General features: G+C 43.6%; 2 protein-coding genes across 2 annotated transcripts; both read right to left on the bottom strand.

Annotated features, from left to right (window-relative positions):
- Positions 1-1,144: 1,144 nt before the first annotated feature.
- On the bottom strand, positions 1,145-7,494 carry LOC117074133 (filaggrin-2-like; the record flags this gene model as incomplete). The annotated part of the gene is given in 3 exon segments (XM_033195353.1): positions 1,145-4,353; positions 4,356-4,913; positions 5,145-7,494. Coding segments are annotated over 3 exon segments (4,251 nt in total), but the record flags the coding sequence as incomplete, so codon positions are not given.
- A 2-nt stretch (positions 7,495-7,496) lies between these two features.
- On the bottom strand, positions 7,497-16,368 carry FLG2 (filaggrin family member 2; the record flags this gene model as incomplete). The annotated part of the gene is given in 10 exon segments (XM_033195337.1): positions 7,497-7,672; positions 7,675-7,885; positions 7,887-8,056; positions 8,059-8,094; positions 8,097-8,114; positions 8,117-8,256; positions 8,258-8,636; positions 8,639-13,913; positions 15,028-15,187; positions 16,318-16,368. Coding segments are annotated over 9 exon segments (6,543 nt in total), but the record flags the coding sequence as incomplete, so codon positions are not given.
- Between the last annotated feature and the right edge of the window lie 6,077 nt (positions 16,369-22,445).

The following is a 22,445-nucleotide window of genomic DNA, read 5'->3' as shown; positions in this document are numbered from 1 at the left end:
TCTAATTGTTCTTTGATTATTAGTATTTATTCAGTGAATAAATGGTGATTGATAGATTGCTATGTATTGGTTACTATTTAGGGTTAACTTCTATATACACAGTAATTTTGCTGAGTATCACTAATAGTATAACTGTAGCTTTTTCACTAGTAAACTAACAAACTAGTGTTTTGTTGATTACATAGCATGATTTAAAGTTCAGAAAGTACAAGTCCTTCTTAATATTAAAATTTAAAAACCAGATTAGATAGATATATTCTGAGTCTAATCAGAAGAATTAGCCTGTTTTTTGTTGTTGTTGTTGTTTTTTCAAATAACTTCTGCTTCCAACAGGGACTTGTGATTTTGAACACTCACTGACGAATTTCAGTTTAGTTTGAATTCCAAAAGTGAAGGTGGAGGAAAAGTAGCTTGATTTTTGAGTGAAAAGAGGATAAATTTGGATAGCACCAAATTTAATGGAGAGAATTATCACTCTTTTAATTAAGTATGGTGTGCTTGGCTTTTTTATTTTTACTTGCAAATTAAGGAAGTAATCTTTAAAGTTCTTACTAGTTCTGACATTCTGGACATTTTATTTGGGTTTTATAGTAGTAAACTTTCTACTGAGTATAGTATATTTTGTACATAATTCTTCTACTAATCATTACTTCCCTCACTGTTCATAATAAATTCATGTATTTTCTCCTTTTAGGCAGGAATAATGTATTTTTAATTGTTTTTCTTCTACTAGAAACTTCAGGACCCAATTAGCTTCTATTGAGAGTGATTTTTCCATTAATATCTTTGACAGAGAAAATCCATGGTGTATAACTCTTATTTCCAGAGCTTGGGTTGTCTTGGAAAGTAGCTACTTGGGATTATGTTTGATAACAATTGCTGTGATGATCATGATAAACTAGAACACCTGAGGTCAACTCATCAGTATAAAGCCTTTCTGTAAATGCTTTGCGGAAGCATTGGGCAGTGATTAGATTGAGGAAAATATCAGATACGGTTGAGTTTTGTCTTCTTTGGAGTCCTTATTATTCGTACCTGAGTGCTTCACTGCCGTCTAGTTGTGTGGAGGTAGAAGAAAACTGCATCTGATCCCATGGCAGGAAACTATGTTTGTGTTTGTGGAGATGAAAGAGAAGAGAAACTATAACTTGATGAAACGTTTATTGCCAATTTTTATGAAGTACAGTTTTCTGGATCCTATATCCAGAAGGCCATGACAATAAATGTAAACATAGTTGTACAGAGTTCTAGTAGTGACACAAAAAGATGCAAATATTCTGAATATTCATGTGGGAAACTACTACACATTCTTTGTTCAGGATGGGATGTGTTATAATGTTTCTAGAGACATTTTGGCTCCTAAACCATGTCATTTAGCTCCTTGGATAGGTTTGTCAATAATTAATTAAAACAAAATCTGGAAAATCCAAATTTTGAAACTCAGAAATTTTTTTAAACCCTAATTTTATTCCCAACCACACAAATCTCACTTTATTATATAGTTCTGAATATAGCCCCAAATGATGTTTATTTTTTTCTTCCATTCACTCTTTCTTTCTTTCTTTCTTTTTTTTTGAGGTGGAGTCTCACTGAGTCACCCAGGCTGGAGTGCAGTGGTGCAATCTCGGCAACTTCTGCCTCCTGGGTTCAAGCAATTCTCCTGCCTCAGCCTCCTGAGTAGCTAGGATTACAGGCACCTGCCACTGCACCCAGTTAATTTTTCTATTTTTAGTAGAGACAGGGTTTCATCATGTTGGCCAGGCTGGTCTCGAATTCCTGACCCCGTGATCCACCCTTCTCGGCCTCCCAAAATGCTGGGATTACAGGCGTGAGCCACTGCACCTGGCCCCATTCACTGTTTTTTAACCAAGGAGTTCAATGAATGTGGAGTCTTACAAAAACACCTGGCACCAAACAAAAGTAATATAGTACAGAACTATAGTTAAAATGTAAGAACAGATATATACCCCTACTACCAAAAGAGGAGATCATGTTAAATACCTTAATTTCATGTATGTGTCTCATTTCTTCTCTGGGTTAGTTCTTTTCTTGGGCTAGTCTGTGTTGGCCTCTTATTCAAAGTAATAACTCCTTTGTTTTTGGACATATTCATAGAGTGGGGTGTTGCTATCTACGCAGAAGGAACCAGAGCCTGTTCTTTCCTTTCTGTGGTAACCACTGGCCTCAGAGCCTCTTGTCTGTTTATTGCTCACATCCTCACTGTATATTCTGATACCTCCTGACAGACTTGATTCTGATTCTTGCCTTTGTCTCCCCCACTGCATGTGGTTGTACTGCTTGATGAATATCTATACCTATACTCTTCAATTCCTGTGGGCTGTCAAGAAAGTGACTGAAAATGTATCTTTGACTTTTGCTGTCATTTGACTGCTTATAACTGTCATTTGATTGGCCATTGCTATATACTTGTCTTTCATTGGTACTGAATCCAGATTGACCCTAGACATCTCTTGATGGCCCATGACTTCATACCTATCTGGCAAAACCTGTGCTGGATCTTACCTGCCCATGAAAAGTTGTATCTCCCAAATGTTGCTGGCTAGATCTGTGTAAAACTATTGTATTGAACTCTTAACTTCCCATGCCTAGATCCTAATTGCTCATGAGTGTCTTTCTCCTAATCTTCCAAATGCCTTTTATTATCAGTATGGGATTGCTGTTTTCTGATTGAACTAGATTTTGAATGGACATGAACTGATATGGATTGTCCATGGTCAGATCCAAGATGGTCATTTGACTGGCTATATGTACATCCCTCCCTTCTGGCTGTGTTATATTCAGGTTGAACATAGGTGTTGTTTGACTGTTTATAAGTTACTACAGAATGTCCATGACTAGATTCCTGACTTCTTCTTATAATGGGTCCAGACTGATACTGAGAATCAATTGAATGTTCATAACTTATCACTGACTGTTCATGATTTAAACCGTGTCTTCCTGTTCTTTTAGTTACTTTGGATACTATCAGGTCAGAACTACAAAATGATTGTCAATGTCTAGACAGTTGCTCGTTTGTGACGCTATCTATTGACCATGAAAGGTGAGAATTACAGATGCTTTTTCTGCGGCCACCAGAAGGCCCGTACCCAGTGTGCCCATAGTCATATTCTGCAGGTCCATAACTGCCATGTTTCCAAACCTCACTTGATCCATCCCTTTGCCTTTCACTACTATGTGACTGAAAATGACTTGTTCTAGTAGATCTGGAACCTGTCTCTGTGGATTGTCCATAACCAGAATGGCCATGTCTAGTGGTATCTCCTGTCTGTCCATGAGTAGTTTCCAGTCTCCCATGAACGGCAGATCCCCACTCTCCATGTTGGGATCCGGCTTGGTCATGAGTGTGTCCTGAATGTGTGTGTGAGCCCCCTGAGTGCCCTTCACTATCACTGTACTCACTGTGGCTAGATCCCCTTCTTCCAGTTGTCCTGGACCCTGTCTGTGTGGATTGTCCATGACCATAGTGGGCATGTCTAGCGGTATCTCCTGTCTGTCCATGAGTAGTTCCCTGTCTCCCATGACCTAAGGATCCTGACTCTCCGTATTGAGATCCAGCTTGGCTGTAAGTGTGTCCTGAATGTGTGGGTGAGACCTCTGAGTGCACTTCACTATGACTGGACTCGCTGTGACTAGATCTCTGTCTTCCAGTTGTCCTGGAACCTGTCTGTGCGGACTGTCCATGACCAGACTGGCCGTGTCTAGTGGTATCTCCTGTCTGTCCATGTATAGTTCCCTGTCTCCCATGAACGGCAGATCCTGACTCTCCATGTTGGGATCCAGCTTGGCCATGAGTGTGTCCTGAATGTGCGTGTGAGCCCCCTGAGTGCCCTTCACTGTCACTGTACTCACTGTGGCCAGATCCCCTTCTTCCAGTTGTCCTGGACCCTGTCTGTGTGGACTGTCCATGACTATAGTGGGCATGTCTAGTGGTATCTCCTGTCTGTCCATGAGTAGTTCCCTGTCTCCCATGACCTAAGGATCCTGACTCTCCGTATTGAGATCCAGCTTGGCTGTAAGTGTGTCCTGAATGTGTGGGTGAGACCTCTGAGTGAACTTCACTATGACTGGACTCGCTGTGACTAGATCTCTGTCTTCCAGTTGTCCTGGAACCTGTCTGTGCAGACTGTCCATGACCAGACTGGCCATGTCTTGTGGTATCTCCTGTCTGTCCATGTATAGTTCCCTGTCTCCCATGAACGACAGATCCTGACTCTCCATGTTGGGATCCGGCTTGGCCGTGAGTGTGTCCTGAATGTGTGTGTGAGCCCCCTGAGTGCACTTCACTGTCACTGGACTCACTGTGGCCAGATCCCCTTCTTCCAGTTGTCCTGGACCTGTCTGTGTGGATTGTCCATGACCAGACTGGCCATGTCTAGTGGTATCTCCTATCTGTTCATGAGTAGTTCCCTGTCTCCTGTTAACTGAGGATCCTGACTCTCCATGTTGAGATCTGGCTTGGTCGTGAGTGTGTCCTGAATGTGTATGTGAGCCCCCTGAGTGCACTTCACTGTCACTGGACTCACTGTGGCCAGATCCCCTTCTTCCAGTTGTCCTAGACTCACTCTGTGTGGATTGTCCATGGCCATAGTGGGCATCTCTAGTGGTATCTCCTGTCTGTCCATGAGTAGTTCCATGTCTCCTATGAAGTGTGGATCCGGACTCTGGATAGTGAGATCCAGCTTGACCATGAGTGTGTCTTGAATGTGTGTGTGTGACCTCTGAGTGCCCTTCACTGTCACTGTACTCACTGTGGCCAGATCCCCTTCTTCCAGTTGTCCTAGACCCTGTCTGTGTGGCTTGTCCATGACCAGAGTGGGCATGTCCTGTGCTATCTCCTGTCTGTCCATGAGTAGTTCGGTGTCTCTCATGAACTGTGGATTCTGACTCTTCATGTTGAGATCCGGCTTGTCCATGAATGTGTTCTTGTGAGTGTGGTCTGTGTGAGACCCCTGAGTGCACTTCACTGTCACTGGACTCTCTGTGCCTAGATCTCTGTACTCCTGTTGTCCCGGACCCTGTCTGTTTGGCTTGTCCATGACCAGAGTGGCCATGTTCACTGGTATCTCCTGACTGTCCATGAGTAGTTTGTTGTTTCTCGTGGACTGTGGATTCTGACTCTTCATGTTGAGATCCTACTTGGCCATGAGTGTGTCCTGAATGTGTGTGTGAGCCCCCTGAGTGCCCTTCACTGTCACTGTACTCACTGTGGCCAGATCCCCTTCTTCCAGTTGTCCTGGACCCTGTCTGTGTGGATTGTCCATGACCATAGTGGGCATGTCTAGTGGTATCTCCTGTCTGTCCATGAGTAGTTCCCTGTCTCCCATAACCTAAGGATCCTGACTCTCCATATTGAGATCCAGCTTGGCTGTAAGTGTGTCCTGAATGTGTGGGTGAGACCTCTGAGTGCACTTCACTATGACTGGACTCGCTGTGACTAGATCTCTGTCTTCCAGTTGTCCTGGAACCTGTCTGTGCAGACTGTCCATGACCAGACTGGCCATGTCTAGTGGTATCTCCTGTCTGTCCATGTATAGTTCCCTGTCTCCCATGAACGGCAGATCCTGACTCTCCATGTTGAGATCTGGCTTGGCCGTGAGTGTGTCCTGAATGTGTGTGTGAGCCCCCTGAGTGCACTTCACTGTCACTGGACTCACTGTGGCCAGATCCCCTTCTTCCAGTTGTCCTGGACCCTCTCTGTGTGGATTGTCCATGACCAGAGTGGGCATGTCTAGTGGTATCTCCTGTCTGTTCATGAGTAGTTCCCTGTCTCCTGTTAACTGAGGATCCTGACTCTCCATGTTGAGATCTGGCTTGGTCGTGAGTGTGTCCTGAATGTGTATGTGAGCCCCCTGAGTGCACTTCACTGTCACTGGACTCACTGTGGCCAGATCCCCTTCTTCCAGTTGTCCTAGACTCACTCTGTGTGGATTGTCCATGGCCATAGTGGGCATCTCTAGTGGTATCTCCTGTCTGTCCATGAGTAGTTCCATGTCTCCTATGAAGTGTGGATCCGGACTCTGGATAGTGAGATCCAGCTTGACCATGAGTGTGTCTTGAATGTGTGTGTGAGACCCCTGAGTGCCCTTCACTGTCACTGTACTCACTGTGGCCAGATACCCTTCTTCCAGTTGTCCTAGACCCTGTCTGCGTGGCTTGTCCATGACCAGAGTGGGCATGTCCTGTGCTATCTCCTGTCTGTACATGAGTAGTTTGGTGTCTCTCGTGAACCGTGGATTCTGACTCTTCATGTTGAGATCTGGCTTGGCCATGAGTGTGTTCTTGTGAGTGTGGTCTGTGTGAGACCCCTGAGTGCACTTCACTGTCACTGGACTCTCTGTGCCTAGATCTCTGTACTCCTGTTGTCCTGGACCCTGTCTGTGTGGACTGTCCATGACCATAGTGGGCATGTCTAGTGGTATCTCCTGTCTGTCCATGAGTAGTTCCCTGTCTCCCATGACCTAAGGATCCTGACTCTCCATATTGAGATCCAGCTTGGCTGTAAGTGTGTCCTGAATGTGTGTGTGAGCCCCCTGAGTGCCCTTCACTGTCACTGTACTCACTGTGGCCTGATCCCCTTCTTCCAGTTGTCCTGGAACCTGTCTGTGTGGACTGTCCATGACCAGACTGGCCATGTCTTGTGGTATCTCCTGTCTGTCCACGTATAGTTCCCTGTCTCCCATGAACGGCAGATCCTGACTCTCCATGTTGGGATCCGGCTTGGCCATGAGTGTGTCCTGAATGTGCGTATGAGCCCCCTGAGTGCCCTTCACTGTCACTGTACTCACTGTGGCCAGATCCCCTTCTTCCAGTTGTCCTGGACCCTGTCTGTGTGGACTGTCCATGACCATAGTGGGCATGTCTAGCGGTATCTCCTGTCTGTCCATGAGTAGTTCCCTGCCTCCCATGACCTAAGGATCCTGACTCTCCATATTGAGATCCAGCTTGGCTGTAAGTGTGTCCTGAATGTGTGGGTGAGACCTCTGAGTGCACTTCACTATGACTGGACTCGCTGTGACTAGATCTCTGTCTTCCAGTTGTCCTGGAACCTGTCTGTGCGGACTGTCCATGACCAGACTGGCCATGTCTTGTGGTATCTCCTGTCTGTCCATGTATAGTTCCCTGTCTCCCATGAACGACAGATCCTGACTCTCCATGTTGGGATCCGGCTTGGCCGTGAGTGTGTCCTGAATGTGTGTGTGAGCCCCCTGAGTGCACTTCACTGTCACTGGACTCACTGTGGCCAGATCCCCTTCTTCCAGTTGTCCTGGACCCTCTCTGTGTGGATTGTCCATGACCAGACTGGCCATGTCTAGTGGTATCTCCTATCTGTTCATGAGTAGTTCCCTGTCTCCTGTTAACTGAGGATCCTGACTCTCCATGTTGAGATCTGGCTTGGTCGTGAGTGTGTCCTGAATGTGTATGTGAGCCCCCTGAGTGCACTTCACTGTCACTGGACTCACTGTGGCCAGATCCCCTTCTCCAGTTGTCCTAGACTCACTCTGTGTGGATTGTCCATGGCCATAGTGGGCATCTCTAGTGGTATCTCCTGTCTGTCCATGAGTAGTTCCATGTCTCCTATGAAGTGTGGATCCGGACTCTGGATAGTGAGATCCAGCTTGACCATGAGTGTGTCTTGAATGTGTGTGTGTGCCTCTGAGTGCCCTTCACTGTCACTGTACTCACTGTGGCCAGATCCCCTTCTTCCAGTTGTCCTAGACCCTGTCTGTGTGGCTTGTCCATGACCAGAGTGGGCATGTCCTGTGCTATCTCCTGTCTGTCCATGAGTAGTTCGGTGTCTCTCATGAACTGTGGATTCTGACTCTTCATGTTGAGATCCGGCTTGTCCATGAATGTGTTCTTGTGATGTGGTCGTGTGAGACCCCTGAGTGCACTTCACTGTCACTGGACTCTCTGTGCCTAGATCTCTGTACTCCTGTTGTCCCGGACCCTGTCTGTTTGGCTTGTCCATGACCAGAGTGGCCATGTTCACTGGTATCTCCTGACTGTCCATGAGTAGTTTGTTGTTTCTCGTGACTGTGGATTCTGACTCTTCATGTTGAGATCCTACTTGGCATGAGTGTGTCCTGAATGTGGTGTGAGTCCCCTGAGTGCCCTTCACTGTCACTGTACTCACTGTGGCCAGATCCCCTTCTTCCAGTTGTCCTGGACCCTGTCTGTGTGGATTGTCCATGACCATAGTGGGCATGTCTAGTGGTATCTCCTGTCTGTCCATGATAGTTCCCTGTCTCCCATAACCTAAGATCCTGACTCTCCATATTGAGATCCAGCTTGGCTGTAAGTGTGTCCTGAATGTGTGGGTGAGACCTCTGAGTGCACTTCACTATGACTGGACTCGCTGTGACTAGATCTCTGTCTTCCAGTTGTCCTGGAACCTGTCTGTGCAGACTGTCCATGACCAGACTGGCCATGTCTAGTGGTATCTCCTGTCTGTCCATGTATAGTTCCCTGTCTCCCATGAACGGCAGATCCTGACTCTCCATGTTGGGATCCGGCTTGGCCATGAGTGTGTCCTGAATGTGTGTGTGAGCCCCCTGAGTGCCCTTCACTGTCACTGTACTCACTGTGGCCAGATCCCCTTCTTCCAGTTGTCCTGGACCTGTCTGTGTGGACTGTCCATGACCAGACTGGCCATGTCTTGTGGTATCTCCTGTCTGTCCATGTATAGATCCCTGTCTCCGATGAACGGCAGACCCTGACTCTCCATGTTGGGATCCGGCTTGGCCATGAGTGTGTCCTAAATGTGCATGTGAGCCCCCTGAGTGCCCTTCACTGTCACTGGACTCACTGTGGCCAGATCCCCTTCTTCCAGTTGTCCTGGACCCTGTCTGTGTGGTTTGTCCATGACTAGAGTGGGAATGTTCAGTGGTATCTCCTGTCTGTGCATGATTAGTTTGTTGTCTCTCGTGAACTGTGGATTCTGACTCTCCATGTTGAGATCTGGCTTGGCCATGTGTGTGTCCTGAATGTGTGTGTGAGCCTCCTGAGTGCCCTTCACTGTCACTGGACTCACTGTGGCCAGATCTCCTTCTTGCAGTTGTACTGGATCCTGACTGTGTAGACTGTCCATGACCAGATTGAGAATGTCCACTGGTATCACCTGTCTGTCCATGAGTAGTTCTGTGTCTCTCGTCAACTATAGATTCTGACTCTCCATGTTGAGATCCAGCTTGGCCATGAGTGTGTCCTCCTGAGTGTGGTCTTTGTGAGACCCCTGAGTGCCTTTCACTGTCACTGGACTCACTGTGGCCCGATCCCCTTCTTCCAGTTGTCCTAGACTCTCTCTGTGTGGACTGTCCACGACCAGAGTGGCCATGTCTAGTGGTATCTCCTGTCTGTCCATGTATAGTTCCCTGTCTCCCATGAATGGCAGATCCTGACTCTCCATGTTGGGATCCGGCTTGGCCATGAGTGTGTCCTGAATGTGCGTGTGAGCCCCCTGATTGCCCTTCACTGTCACTGTACTCACTGTGGCCAGATCCCCTTCTTCCAGTAGTCCTGAACCCTCTCTGTGTGGATTGTCCATTATGATAGTGGGCTTGTCTAGTGGTATCTCCTGTCTGTCCATGAGTAGTTCCGTGTCTCTCGTGAACTGTGGATCCTGACTCTCCATGTTGAGATCTGGCTTGGCCGTGAGTTTGTTCTTGTGATTGTGGTCTATGTGAGCCCCCTGAGTGCACTTCACTGTCACTGGACTCACTGTGGCCAGATCTCCTTCTTCCAGTTGTCCTGGACCCTATCTGTGGGGACTGTCCATGACCAGAGTAGCCATGTCCAGTGGCGTCTCCTGTCTGTCCATAAGTAGTTTCATGTCTCTCATGAACTGTGGATTCTGATTCTCCAAGTTGAGATCCAGCTTGGCCGTGAGTTTTTTCTTGTGGGTGTGGTCTACATGAGACCCCTGAGTGCACTTCACTGTCAGTGGCATCACTGTGGCTAAATCTCTGTCTTCCAGTTGTTCTGGAACCTGTCTGTGTAGACTGTCCATGACCAGAGTGGCTATGTCTAGTGGTGTCTCCTCTCTGTCCATGAGTAGTTCCTTGTCTTCTGTGAACTGTGGATGCTGACTCTGGGTAATGAGATCCAGCTTGTGTGTGAATGTGTTCTGAATGTCTGTGTGAGACCCTTGAGTGCACTTCACTGTCACTGTTCTCACTTTGGCTAGATCTTCGTCTTCTCCTTACCCTGGACCCCGTCTGTGTGGATTGTCCTTGACCAGACTGGCTATGTCTAGCGGTATTTATTGTCTGACCATGAGTAGTTTCCTGTCTCCCATGAACTGTGGATCCTGACGCTACTTGTTGAGATTCACCCTGGCCCAAGCCAGTTGATTGATCTGAGCCTGAACCATATTGGCCAAATCCAGTGGACTGACCTGAGCCATATATATGTTGTCCAGAACTAGAGAAATTGTCTGAGCCAGACACATGCTGTCCAAAACCTGTGGTTGGACCTGAGCCAGACTCACATTGGCCACAGCCAGATGATTGACTTGAGCCAGTACCATGTTGGCCATAGCTAGACTGACCTGATCTGTACTCATGCTGTGCAAAGCCAGAGGATTGTCCTGTGCCTGACCCATGTTGTCCAAAGCCAGAGGACTGACCTGAGCCCAATCCATATTGGCCAAAGCCAGAGGATTGACCTGAGCCTGACCTGTGTTGTCCAAATCCAGATGTCTGTCCTGAATTTGACCCATGTTGACCATAGCCAGATGACTGACTTGAGTCAGAACCTTGTTGGCCATAGCTAGACTGATGTGATCTAGACTCATATTGTCCAAAACCAGAGGATTGTCCTGAACCAGCCCCTTGTTGTCCAAAGCCAGTGGACTGACCTAAGCCTGATCCATGTTGTCCAAAGCCAGAGTATTGACCTGAGCTTGACCTGTGTTGTCCCAAGCCAGTTGTATGTCCTGAACTTGACCCATGTTGACCATAGCCAGATGACTGACTTGAGCCAGAACCATGTTGGCCATAGCTAGACTGATGTGATCTAGACTCATGCTGTCCAAAACCAGAGAATTGTCCTGAGCCAGTCCCATGTTGTCCAAAGCCACTGGACTGACCTAAGCCTGATCCATGTTGGCCAAAGCCAGAGTATTGACCTGAGCTTGACCCCTGTTGTCCAAAACCAGATGTCTGTCCTGAACTTGACCCATGTTCACCATAGCCAGATGATTGACCTGAGCCAGAACCGTGCTGGCCATAGCTGGACTGATGTGATCTAGACTCATGCTGTCCAAAGCCAGAGGATTGTCCTGAGCCTGACCCATGTTGTCTAAAGCCAGAGGACTGACCTGAGCCTGATCCATGTTGGCCAAAGCTGGAAGACTGAGCTGAGCTTAACGCGTGTTGTCCAAGTCCAGATGTCTGTCCTGAACTCGACCCATTATGACCACAGCCAGATGACTGACTTGAGCCAAAACTATGTTGGCCACAGCTAGAATGACCTGATGTAGACTCATGTTGTCCAAAACCAGAGGATTGTCCTGAACCAGACCCATGTTGTCCAAAGCCAGAGTACTGACCTGAGCCTGATCCGTATTGGCCAAAGCCAGTGGATTGACCTGAGCCCGAACTATGTTGTCCAAAGCCAGATGTCCATTTAGACCCATGTTGGCCATAGCCAGATGACTGACTTGAGCCAGAACCATGTTGTCCATAGCTAGACTGACGTGATCTAGACTCACGTTGCCCAAAACCAGAGGATTGTCCTGAGCCAGACCCATGTTGCCCAAAACCAGAGGATTGTCCTGAGCCAGACCCATGTTGTCCAAAGCCAGAGGACTGACCTGAGCCTGATCCATGTTGGCCAAAGCTGGAAGATTGACCTGAGCTTAACTCATGTTGTCCAAATCCAGATGTCTGTCCTGAACTCAACCCATGTTGACCACAGCCAGATGATTGACTTGAGCCAAAACCATGTTGGCCATAACTAGACTGACCTGATGTAGACTCATGTTGCCCAAAACCACAGGATTGTCCTGAGCCAGACCCATGTTGTCCGAAGCCAGAGGACTGACCTGAGCCCGATCCATATTGGCCAAAGCCAGTGGATTGACCTGAGCCTGATCCATGTTGTCCAAAGCCAGATGTCTGTCTAGACCCATGTTGGCCATAGCCAGATGACTGACTTGAGCTAGAACCGTGTTGGCCATAGCTAGACTGACCTGATCTAGACTCATGTTGTCCAAAGCCAGAGGATTGTCTTGAGCCAGACCCGTGTTGTCCAAAGCCAAAGGACTGACCTGAGCCTGATCCATGTTGGCCAAAGCCAGTGGATTGACCTGAGCCCAACCCATGTTGTCCAAAACCAGATGTCTGTCTAGATTCATGTTGGCCATAGCCAGATGATTGACTTGAGCCAGAACCATGTTGTCCATAGCTAGACTGACATGATCTAGACTCATGTTGTCCAAAACCAGAGGATTGTCCTGAGCCAGACTCATGCTGTCCAAAACTAGAGGATTTTCCTGAGCCAGACCCATGCTGTCCAAAGCCAGAGGATTGACCTGAGCCTGATCCATGTTGGCCAAAGCCAGAGGAATGACCTGAGCCAGACCTGTGTTGTCCAAAGCCAGATGTCTTACCTGAGCTAGACCTATGCTCATCATAGCCTGAGGATTGACTTGATCTAGACCCATACTGGCCACAAGTTTGACCTGAGCCAGATACATGTTGTTCGAAGCCAGAGGACTGACTCAAGCCTGTTCCATGTTGTTCACAGCGAGTAAACTGACCTGAACCAGACCGATGTTTACCACATTTGGAAAATTCATTTGAACTAGAAGAGTTTGAAAAGCGGCCACAGGAACCATATTCATGTTGACCATTACTACAAGACTGGCTACCTCCAGACTCATATTGTCCACAAAAAGAGGACTGACTTGAGCCTGTTCTCTGTTGTCCTCCAGAGTTCTGTGGTTGACCATTTTCTCGAGCTCCATATCCCCTCTGACTATAGGACTGACTACAGGAGTTAGACTCAGGTTGACCACATCCAGAGGGCTGACCTCCTGAGACACAGTCACGGCCTTGTCCTCCATTAATTCCTGACTGACAGCCTGACTGAATATAGCTAGATTGATTTACTTGCCCTCCAAATCTATGTGACTGACAAGAATTTGAAGCATTTTGTGGCCTTCCACACCCACTTGAATTGCTATAACCACATGCATGACTTCGCCTCCGACTATCTCCTGAACATGAACGGCTACACCCAAGCTTTTGTCCTCTACTTCTTGACTGAGTAGAGTTTGATTCATGCGCACTAATCTCCAATCCACATGACAGACCACCATGACCTTTTCTTTCCCAATTCTTTGATCCAGACCCAGATTCATATTCTTCCCCAAATTCCCTAGAAGGGCTAACATGTGACTTATTGATTCTTTCCCTCAGTTCTCCAGAGCTGAAACCATGTCTCTCTTTGCCACTACTCCATGAGTGACCAGAGCTGGACCTGTGGTACCTTTTCTGAGATCCCTCTTGGTTCCCAGAGCTGGATAAATTACCTTGTCTTCCTAGCCTCCTGGAGTTGGACCCATGTCTGCGTTTCACAGTTCCCCTTGAGTGCCCAGAACCATATCCATGCTCCTCTCCCTCACTCCAACTTGAATGTCTGTAACCTGATTTATGTTCTGGGGTATCCTCTTCATCCTCTTCTGTTTCACTTTCTTCCTCTTGGTGTCGGTGACCATGTCTATGCTTCTTTGACCCTGAAGCTTTGCAGTATTCCTTGCTGAGGACCTTGTTGCAGGCCATAGTCAGCTTGAATATCATCAAAAGAAACTCAGTAAAGTCCAATCTTCTGTCATGATCTCGATCCAGCATGTGCATGATGACATCCACTGTGTCTGGATCATCTGGGTTCTGTATATGAGTGACATACCAAGGGAGACCTGGTCAGCCTAACCTGCATACTCAGCCAACACATTCAAATAGTGCTGTGAAATTGTGGATGTTTGACATGATGTAGTTTTAGTCCAATGGAGGATTACTTTAGGTTAATAGAACCCAGTAAATGTTAAGGGTTAATAGAAAATAAAGACTACTGGGATCCTCAGAAGAAGACATTTCAAGGATTTAAGCTTAAGGATTAAGTGCTTAGGTAAGGCCTACAGGAAGGAGTGGAATAAACCAAGTTCAGTAACTGATATTTCTAAGTTTTACATAAATTGTAACTATTACATGATTACATGTTAATATATTCCATGTTAGAATTTATCATATATTATTTTGAAGCTAATAACTGAGTCCTTTCTTTTTTTTTTTGAGACAGAGTCTCACTCTGTAACCCAGGCTAAGGTGCACTGGCATGATCTCTGCTCACTGCAAGCTCCGCCTCCTGGGTTCACGCCATTCTCCTGCCTCAGCCTCCCGAGTAGCTGGGACTACAGGAGCCTGCCACCACGCCTGGCTAATTTTTTGTATTTTTAGTAGAGACAGGGTTTCACCGTATTAGCCAAGATGGTCTTGATCTCCTGACCTCATGATCCACCCGCCTCAGTCTCCCAAAGTGCTGGGATTACAGGTGTGAGCCACCATGCCTGGCTAACTGAGTCCTTTTTAAGTAGATGGAATAAAATGCTGATATTTTGTTTTTGATTCTTAATCATAGCTATTTTGTCAGCTTGCCATGTAGATGATTTCCCTTTCTATACTTTTTTTTTCCCATTTGATAAGATAATTTATTCATTTGTGTCCTAGCACAAATTTATTTTCTGCTTTTTCTAAGGAAAATCCTGGGTATATAAGAAAGTCTGAGAGTCTATAAGGTAGGAGTGCATAGGTGGAAAAGTGAGGACGAAACATTCACTTTCTTTAAAATAATATGCTGCTTTAACAGACTTTCTGGCATCCCCAAAATACTGCTCATAGAGGTTGCTTAGAGTCTACTGGGGCTGTGCACATTTTAGCTGATCTGGGTCATATAACAGAGCATGTACAGGACTCCAGGAGCCTTCAGTTCTGGCACGTTTCTCACCTTCAGAACTGGATGAAACTCTTTCTCCAGAAGTTCCTTTAGTTCATTCTTGCTCAGTGTGCCACACTCCCCATCTTGCTTGGTGTATTTGTAGAAAACATCAATTACAGTGACAACACTTCTCAAGAGGTCGGTCATCTTTTTGCAAGTTTAAGTGAACCTGGACACAGAAAAACAAAGAACCCTATTATTCATATTCTCCCCTTTTAACTTATCAGCAATTTTCATTTTAATAATAACCATCATGATTTTTTTTAACTTCTTGTTTCTTTTTTATTTAAATTATACTTTAAGTTCTAGAGTACATGTGTGCAATGTGCAGGTTTGTTAAATATGTATACATGTGCCATGTCTCTTGTTTCTTTTAAATCTCAAAAAGTAAGGATGGGCCAGGGATGATACAACACTGTTGAACACAATGAAAATTAACTTTGTTAACTTTGAGTTACTTTTCTATGATCAACTCTTGGCATGTTACTGGTTCAACTGAGTATAGACCTCAGGTCTCTATATTTCTTGTCATGGGTAAGTATAGTCTCTACATAGTATCTCTACACTTTGAGTGTGTTGTTCTAAGGCTTCCAAAGTTTCCAGAACCAGCCAGACACCATTGCCTCAATCTCTCTTTCTAGTTTCACTGCTTTTCTTGAGTCAAAAGTGACAGACCTTCCACCATGCACATCTGTTTATCCTATGGGCACCAGAAGCTAAACTGGACCCTTAAGACCTTCAGCAAATTAAAAATGGGCGAAGAGGCTCAAAGTAGCTTGGTGTTTTAGAGGCATGAGATAGCCCTCAGTAGAGCTTAGGAACTCTCTTAATGTCAAGCACTTGACCAAACACCCTTCTCTTTAATTAATCAAGAAGAAGAGCTCAGCAATGCAAGCAGCAGTTTAACTAGTGAATAAGTAGATCTTGGAGCTCTGGGAACCAACACTGAACAAGGAAGGGACTCTGCAACAGTCCCAGCTGCCTCCCAGTTTGAGCTGGACAACCCAGAAAAGAGGGCATGGAAAAAGACTGGGAACAGAGTGTGGAATGGCCTAGAGGAAGGCAAACTTCTACTTGCATTATTCTTGTCCATAAAAATGAACTTATTCCAAAAAGGCCCCAGAATAAACTAAACTAACCAAACAAATAAGCAAACAAAAAGAAAAGAAAATGAAAGAAAGAAACAAAAAGAAAAGAAAGGCAAAATATACATGAACTCCGCCTTAGTTTTTATCCCTAGACTTCTACTATGGACAGCACCAAATATTCATAAATGTAGCTGGATGAATTATCTCTCACCTGGTTCACCAAAGGAACAAGTAGGATAAAGCCTGATGCAGCTTGCAGGGTGACGATGGATTGGGATAATGACCCTTATATAGCTTGTAGTGATTATAGTGAGTGAGATGACTCATTAAACCTAACTCCACCTCTACATATTTACCTTCCTCCTTCACATTCTCATCTACAGATGATTGCAGAAAGGCTAGTACCAGCCCCACCTTCCAGTATGAGGACATGGTTGCAAGATAACCTTTCTTTCAGGGTCATATACATGTGAAAAGCACAGACTTTGTTTTAGAGGACTCATGTTATACATTTCTTTTATCTAGTACCCACAGAAAGTAGCAGAGCGTAAGATGTTTGCAAGGTGCACAATAAATGCTTATTTAATTGAAAATGAACCTGAGTCACTAGGTTCACCTAATTCATGTCTTTTTTGTAATAACAAAAAGTGACATTTATTGAGAATGTACTATGTGCTAGATAGTGTGCTGAATACTTTAAACATACCATCTCAATCTTTACAATATCTGCACTTTTAATTATGGGTGAATAGTTGTATATAATTGTTGGGTACATGTGATGTTTTGATATGGGCATACCATGTGTAACGATCAAATCAGAGTAGAGTAATTGGGGTCTCCAGCATCTCAAGCATTTGTCATTTCTTTGTGTTAGGAACATTCTAATTCTACTATTTTAGTTATTTTAAAATATACAATAAATAGTTAACTATAGTAACCCTATTATGTTACCAAACACTAGATCTTATCACCTCATTTAATCTTCACAACCTTCATATGAGATATGTATTTATTATCCCATTTTACAGAGACAGGTTGTGGAAGCATAAGGGTCTTCTCCAAGGTCATAGCTAGTAGGCAGAGAAAACAGAATTTGAACCTGAATCTACCTTATTGCAATGCCATTGCTCTTTACCATCATACCAGCTTACCTGTGTGTATTTATCACATAAAACTATCATGCAAAAATTAGGCACCATTTTAGGAGTGTAAGGCCCACTCAAACACAAATAACATAAAAAAGTAACATACAGAGTGCTGTTAGGAAGAGGGGAAACATTCTCTGACCTTGTGAAGGCTCGTTTCTAGGCTAGAAAACTGTAATTGGCTATATATAAAAATAATGTTTTCAGATGTGTTCAGGGTGAATTTAGAGTGGGCTTTCTTCCAGCAGTCTGCTATCCACTAGTAGTTTGGCATCTTTAGGGCCTGGACCCTTGGGAAAATGTTCAGTTATAAACGGAAAGTATATCAAATATACTTGAGAGCAACAAAAATAATCAGAGAGTTGCAAGTCTTAAGTATGGAGAGCCAATTCTTCTGTACTTTGCTACCAGGTGACAATGGTGATGATGATGAGGAGGATAGCAGCTACCATGAAGTGCTACTTGCTCACTATCTTCTATACATGGTAGGTTTACATGCTTATCTATTTATTCCTCAAAATAACCCCACTTTATAGATAAGGAAATGAAAGCCTAGAGTAATGTAAACATTTGTTACAGATCACAGCTAGTCAGTAGCAGCACTAGAACAGATACCCATGTTATCTGATGCTAAAGCCTAGCACTTAAGCATATATATTCTACATATATGGAGTCAATAAACTCCTATCTGGGCATTCCTTTGGGGCAGTCATCGTATCTTATTCATTCTATCATCTAGGAAGCACCTAGAGCTTGGTAAACACTAAGAATGAGTGTCTGCTCACAAAATGTTAATGAATATGCCCTTGAAATATGTCAATTGCTCACATAGCCAAGGAATCCTAGACCAAAACAACCACACAGAAAGTTATGTTTGCTGTTGGATATTATGGTCATTTTCAATCATATGCATCTTTTGGAAGTGCGTTTTTGTTAAGATGACTGCTGTGTCAGAAAGACTTTCAGGCCCCAGATTCCACACTGAGACAGAATTTTAAAGCCATTTTTGCACTGTCATTCCAGCATTATAGTTGAGAACTCTGAAACTCCTCCATAGTTCAGAACTCCATTATTCACTCTTTTGTATTCTTTGCATTTAGATCTCTCTTCCTCTTCTCACTTGCTTAGCATAATGGATAAAATTATAGTCAGAAAGACCTAAGTTCTAATCTCAGTTTTGCCTCTTACTGTGTTTCTTGTACAATTATCTAATCTTTTCAGCTTCAGTCTCCTAAACTATAGAATGGGAACAATAACACTTACCTAACAGGCGGCAATTACTTAACATGAAATTGCTTAGTACCTGCCTGACATATAATACATTCTTAGTACACTATGTAATTACTGCAAACTTATTTTGCTAAATATTTCATATAATCTATCACAGCATTTTACACAAAGAAAGTACTTGATAATGTTTGATAAAAATGAGTTAGAAGCCACTAGTAGTCTTTTAAATGTAGAAATACTACATCTCTGTCAAAAGTGTTGCCTAGAAGGTAAGTCATGGTTTTGGACATGTACCCTAGAACATAAAGTATAATGAAAAGAAAAACAAAATAAACCACTTTTTTTGGGATATAATTCACATATCATGAATGTCAACCTTTTAATCTGTTTTCTGTTTGCCCCCAGAATACTGTGCTGGCAGTGAGCTGCACTTTTTTTCCCTAATTGGGAAATGGGTTAAAGTATACAGTTCAGTGTGTGTGTGTGTGTGTGTGTGTGTGTGTGTGTGTGTTTATACAGAGTATGTGCAATTGAGTTATTGTTCTTATGATGTCTGTGTCCTTAAGTGAGTTTCCTCACTTCTCAATGCCTTAGTTTTCCCTCTGTAATAATCATAGGTGTTATTAGTGTTAGGGTCCAACTGGACTGATAGCAGGTCATTTCAGCAGCAATTTTGGAGAATGATAATTGTCCCCATTTCACAGAAGCCTATGCACTCTTCGGAAATAAATCCAAGTGCTGGTTTTAAGTACTGAGTTGATACCTGCAGAAACTTTTGCCCTCCTGGTTCTGAAAGATTATTTAGTTCAACAAAGCAGAGGCCTGAAGTCCAGAGGAAGGGCACAGTCAGTTACACCATTTCTCTGTGTCTGGGCCTTCTTCCTGCCTTATTCTACTCATCTCAACACCTTCTGCTCATTCCATGTCTACATTGCTCAAGCTCTAGGCACTACCAGACTCTTTGATTTGAGGCCCATTTGGTGAAACTTATGCACTGTTGGCCACTGGATTCTTGAAGAGGAAGCTATACCTTAGAATGTTAAAAGTAACTTTAATTGGACCTACGAAAGTTCCAGTTTTTGGCTTTTCCACTGCATGCCACATGAATCTTGTTTCTACATCTCATCTGTTTTTTTAATTTTATTTTTTTTTTAATATTTATTTATTTATTTATTTTGAGACAGCTTTTCACTTTGTCACCCAGGCTGGAGTGCAGTTGTGTGATCGTGACTCAACACAGCCTCAATTTCCCAGGCTCAAGTGATCCCTCTGCCTCAGCCTCCCAAGTAGCTAGGACTATAGATATGTGCCACCATGCGTGTTAATTTTTTTTTTCATCATATTTAAGGTGGTGGAGGTTCTCCAAGTTAAAATAATCTGTTTTACTTCCTGTCATGTTCAAATTAAGAACTTGCCCTAGGGCCCAAGTGGGTCTTTGTCTATCATAATAACCAAACATTTTCTCTATGTTGTAACTATTTGGAACTCCTGTTTGGGGGGTTTTCAGTGAACTCAACTTAGAGCTGATACCTGAGAATTGATTCAGGGACACTGATGTGTATTAAACGTCTGTTTTCTGTAAGAACAGTTTAGGGAGATGTTCTTGGCTTGCAGTATGATATGGTAGAAAAAAAGTTGACTTTGCAGTAAGACAGATAGATCAATTTGTATTACAGCTTCAACACACACTGCCTGTAATATCTTGGGAACATTTCTAAGTCTGTCTCTGTTTTCACACCTGTGAAATACGGACAATTACAGACACTTTAGAATTCGATAACATTAGGATAATGCTTAGCACATAATAAGACTTCAATATATTTTCCTTTCTTTTCTTCATACCGTCAAGTTTAATCTGACTTAGAAAATTATCAATAAGTTTTGGGCATGATGGTTCATACAGATGATTCTTAACTCCGTTTCCTCCTTGTGGGCTCTCTTAGGTGAAATTAAAGGCCAGCTTTTGGAACTCAGCCTTCCAAGGAACTTAAAATTTCCATTATGAAGAGTCCCTGAGGAAACTGGATCCACCAGTTACACTAGCTGAGAATGCCCACACTCCAGGATTTCATTTTTATTTTACCACATCATTGTTGGTATCTTAAAATCAGTGTACTAGAGCAGCGGGGTCTCACAAAGAGGATACCTGGTGACACACCCAGGCTTTCAGAATGCACTATAGGGCTTTAGTGACTTGTCCAGTTTCAGCTGAAATGTGTCGTCTGGGACCTACTAATGCTTGTTGAACTTTACTGGATCTCAGAAGCTGGGTATCAGAAGCTCAGATGTTCCTTGGAGCTATGATATCAACAACCTGTGATGACAGAGAGAAGGTTGCTCCATGATGGATTTGGAAACTTACTGGCTAGCTAAACCTGACTGAATGGGAAGGAATGTGGATAGCTTTGGAACTCTAGTTTCACTAGATGAGCTGGAATTTGTATTTTGACAAATTGCAAGTTATGGCTATTAAGTAATGCAACTGATTTTTTTCCCTTAAAACAAGCAATCTAGAATCTGTATAATCAAAATTTCTCTAAAAAGGCTGCAAGTATACACTTAAAATGTTGGGGCATTCAGAGCATTTGGAACATTACATTTTTTTGAATATTAATTGGTAGATGAAAATACCAACTTTTAAGTCATATGTTTGAATTTTTCAAACATTAATATGCATTTAGAGTTTGTAAGTCAAGTGAGTAACTGATAAGGTAAAAAAAAAGAGGGAGTTCATTGCTGAGTGTGAATTTAAAGTAACTAGACTTCCTTTTGTCCAGTGGCTCTCAATAATTCACTTCAGCAGGCATTTTTTTTTTGAGGATAGTCTATGATATGACCCTTCTTGTACGAGTGTGCTTTCAGTGGTGAGGCAGTCTGAGAATGTGTGAAGCAGTATAATGAAGACAGACCAAGATTGAAGCTTGGCCTGGGATTTGAGCATTAGGAAAACTGTTGAAGGGTTATGTATACATCACACACACACACACACACACTCTCTCTCTTCCATACTCCCACAACAATGTATAGTAAATACTATACATTGTTGAAGACCTATAACATGGAATGCCTAGTGCTAAGTGCAGTGTCCTTAATGAAATTATATTGGTTTGGAATTATTTATGAGTTTGGGATTATTTGTCACTACCCTTAAATGATCTTGACACTCACCTATTTGAAACGATATTGAGGATTTGCCATTTGATATTGACCAGGGTGTATTGTGCACAAATATATTGTGAATATACATCTGTCTGTCCTTAAATCACTATAAGTTTTAACTGGAATAGATTTGCTCCACAATACTCAGTAGGGCTGATATTTCATGCCTTCTGGATGAGAAAAGAATTGGCAAAAATTGTATCTTGGGCTGCCTCGCACATCTTTGAACAGGATAAGGGAAAAATAAATATAAAACCTATGAGTTATGGCATCAGGCTTTAACTTTAATTTATGAATTAAACTAACAATATTATTGATTATTGCAATTATCTATGTTAATTTCATTTGTTCTCCTTTGAAAATTAATTATGTTTATCTTACCTATTGTGAATAAAGTCACTCCTCTCATGTGCTAATTTCTTGACTCTGGCACTAATTATTCTTCAGTGCCTAGATTTCCTGGGACAGCTCATTTTAAGTAGCTCCTGAACATTGGACTCTGAGAGGAAAGACAGTAAAGTGGGATCTGTGGAAAAACACATCTGCAAATGTCTCATTTTTTTCTCCAGGGGTAAGTTTTCTTCCTTGGAGACTCTTGTCTTGAAAAAGTGATACTAGACCACCAGCTTAGCAAGATAATTACAAAAGGCAGATAGAGTAATTATTTTACATAGCTATTATAGGGTGACTAAGATCTCAGGGAATGACTGTGTTCTGTAATCCACTTGCCTCACTCAATACCCTGAGTTTTATAGAAGCCAAAGACACTTGGAACAGAATCTGACACCTGAGGCTCTAGGGCCTT

Source organism: Trachypithecus francoisi, unplaced genomic scaffold (assembly GCF_009764315.1).
Source record: "Trachypithecus francoisi isolate TF-2019V2 unplaced genomic scaffold, Tfra_2.0 Lachesis_group5, whole genome shotgun sequence".
NCBI lineage: Eukaryota > Metazoa > Chordata > Mammalia > Primates > Cercopithecidae > Trachypithecus > Trachypithecus francoisi.
The sequence above is the reverse complement of the archived record's forward strand: the minus strand, read 5'-3'. Positions and strand labels throughout refer to the sequence as shown.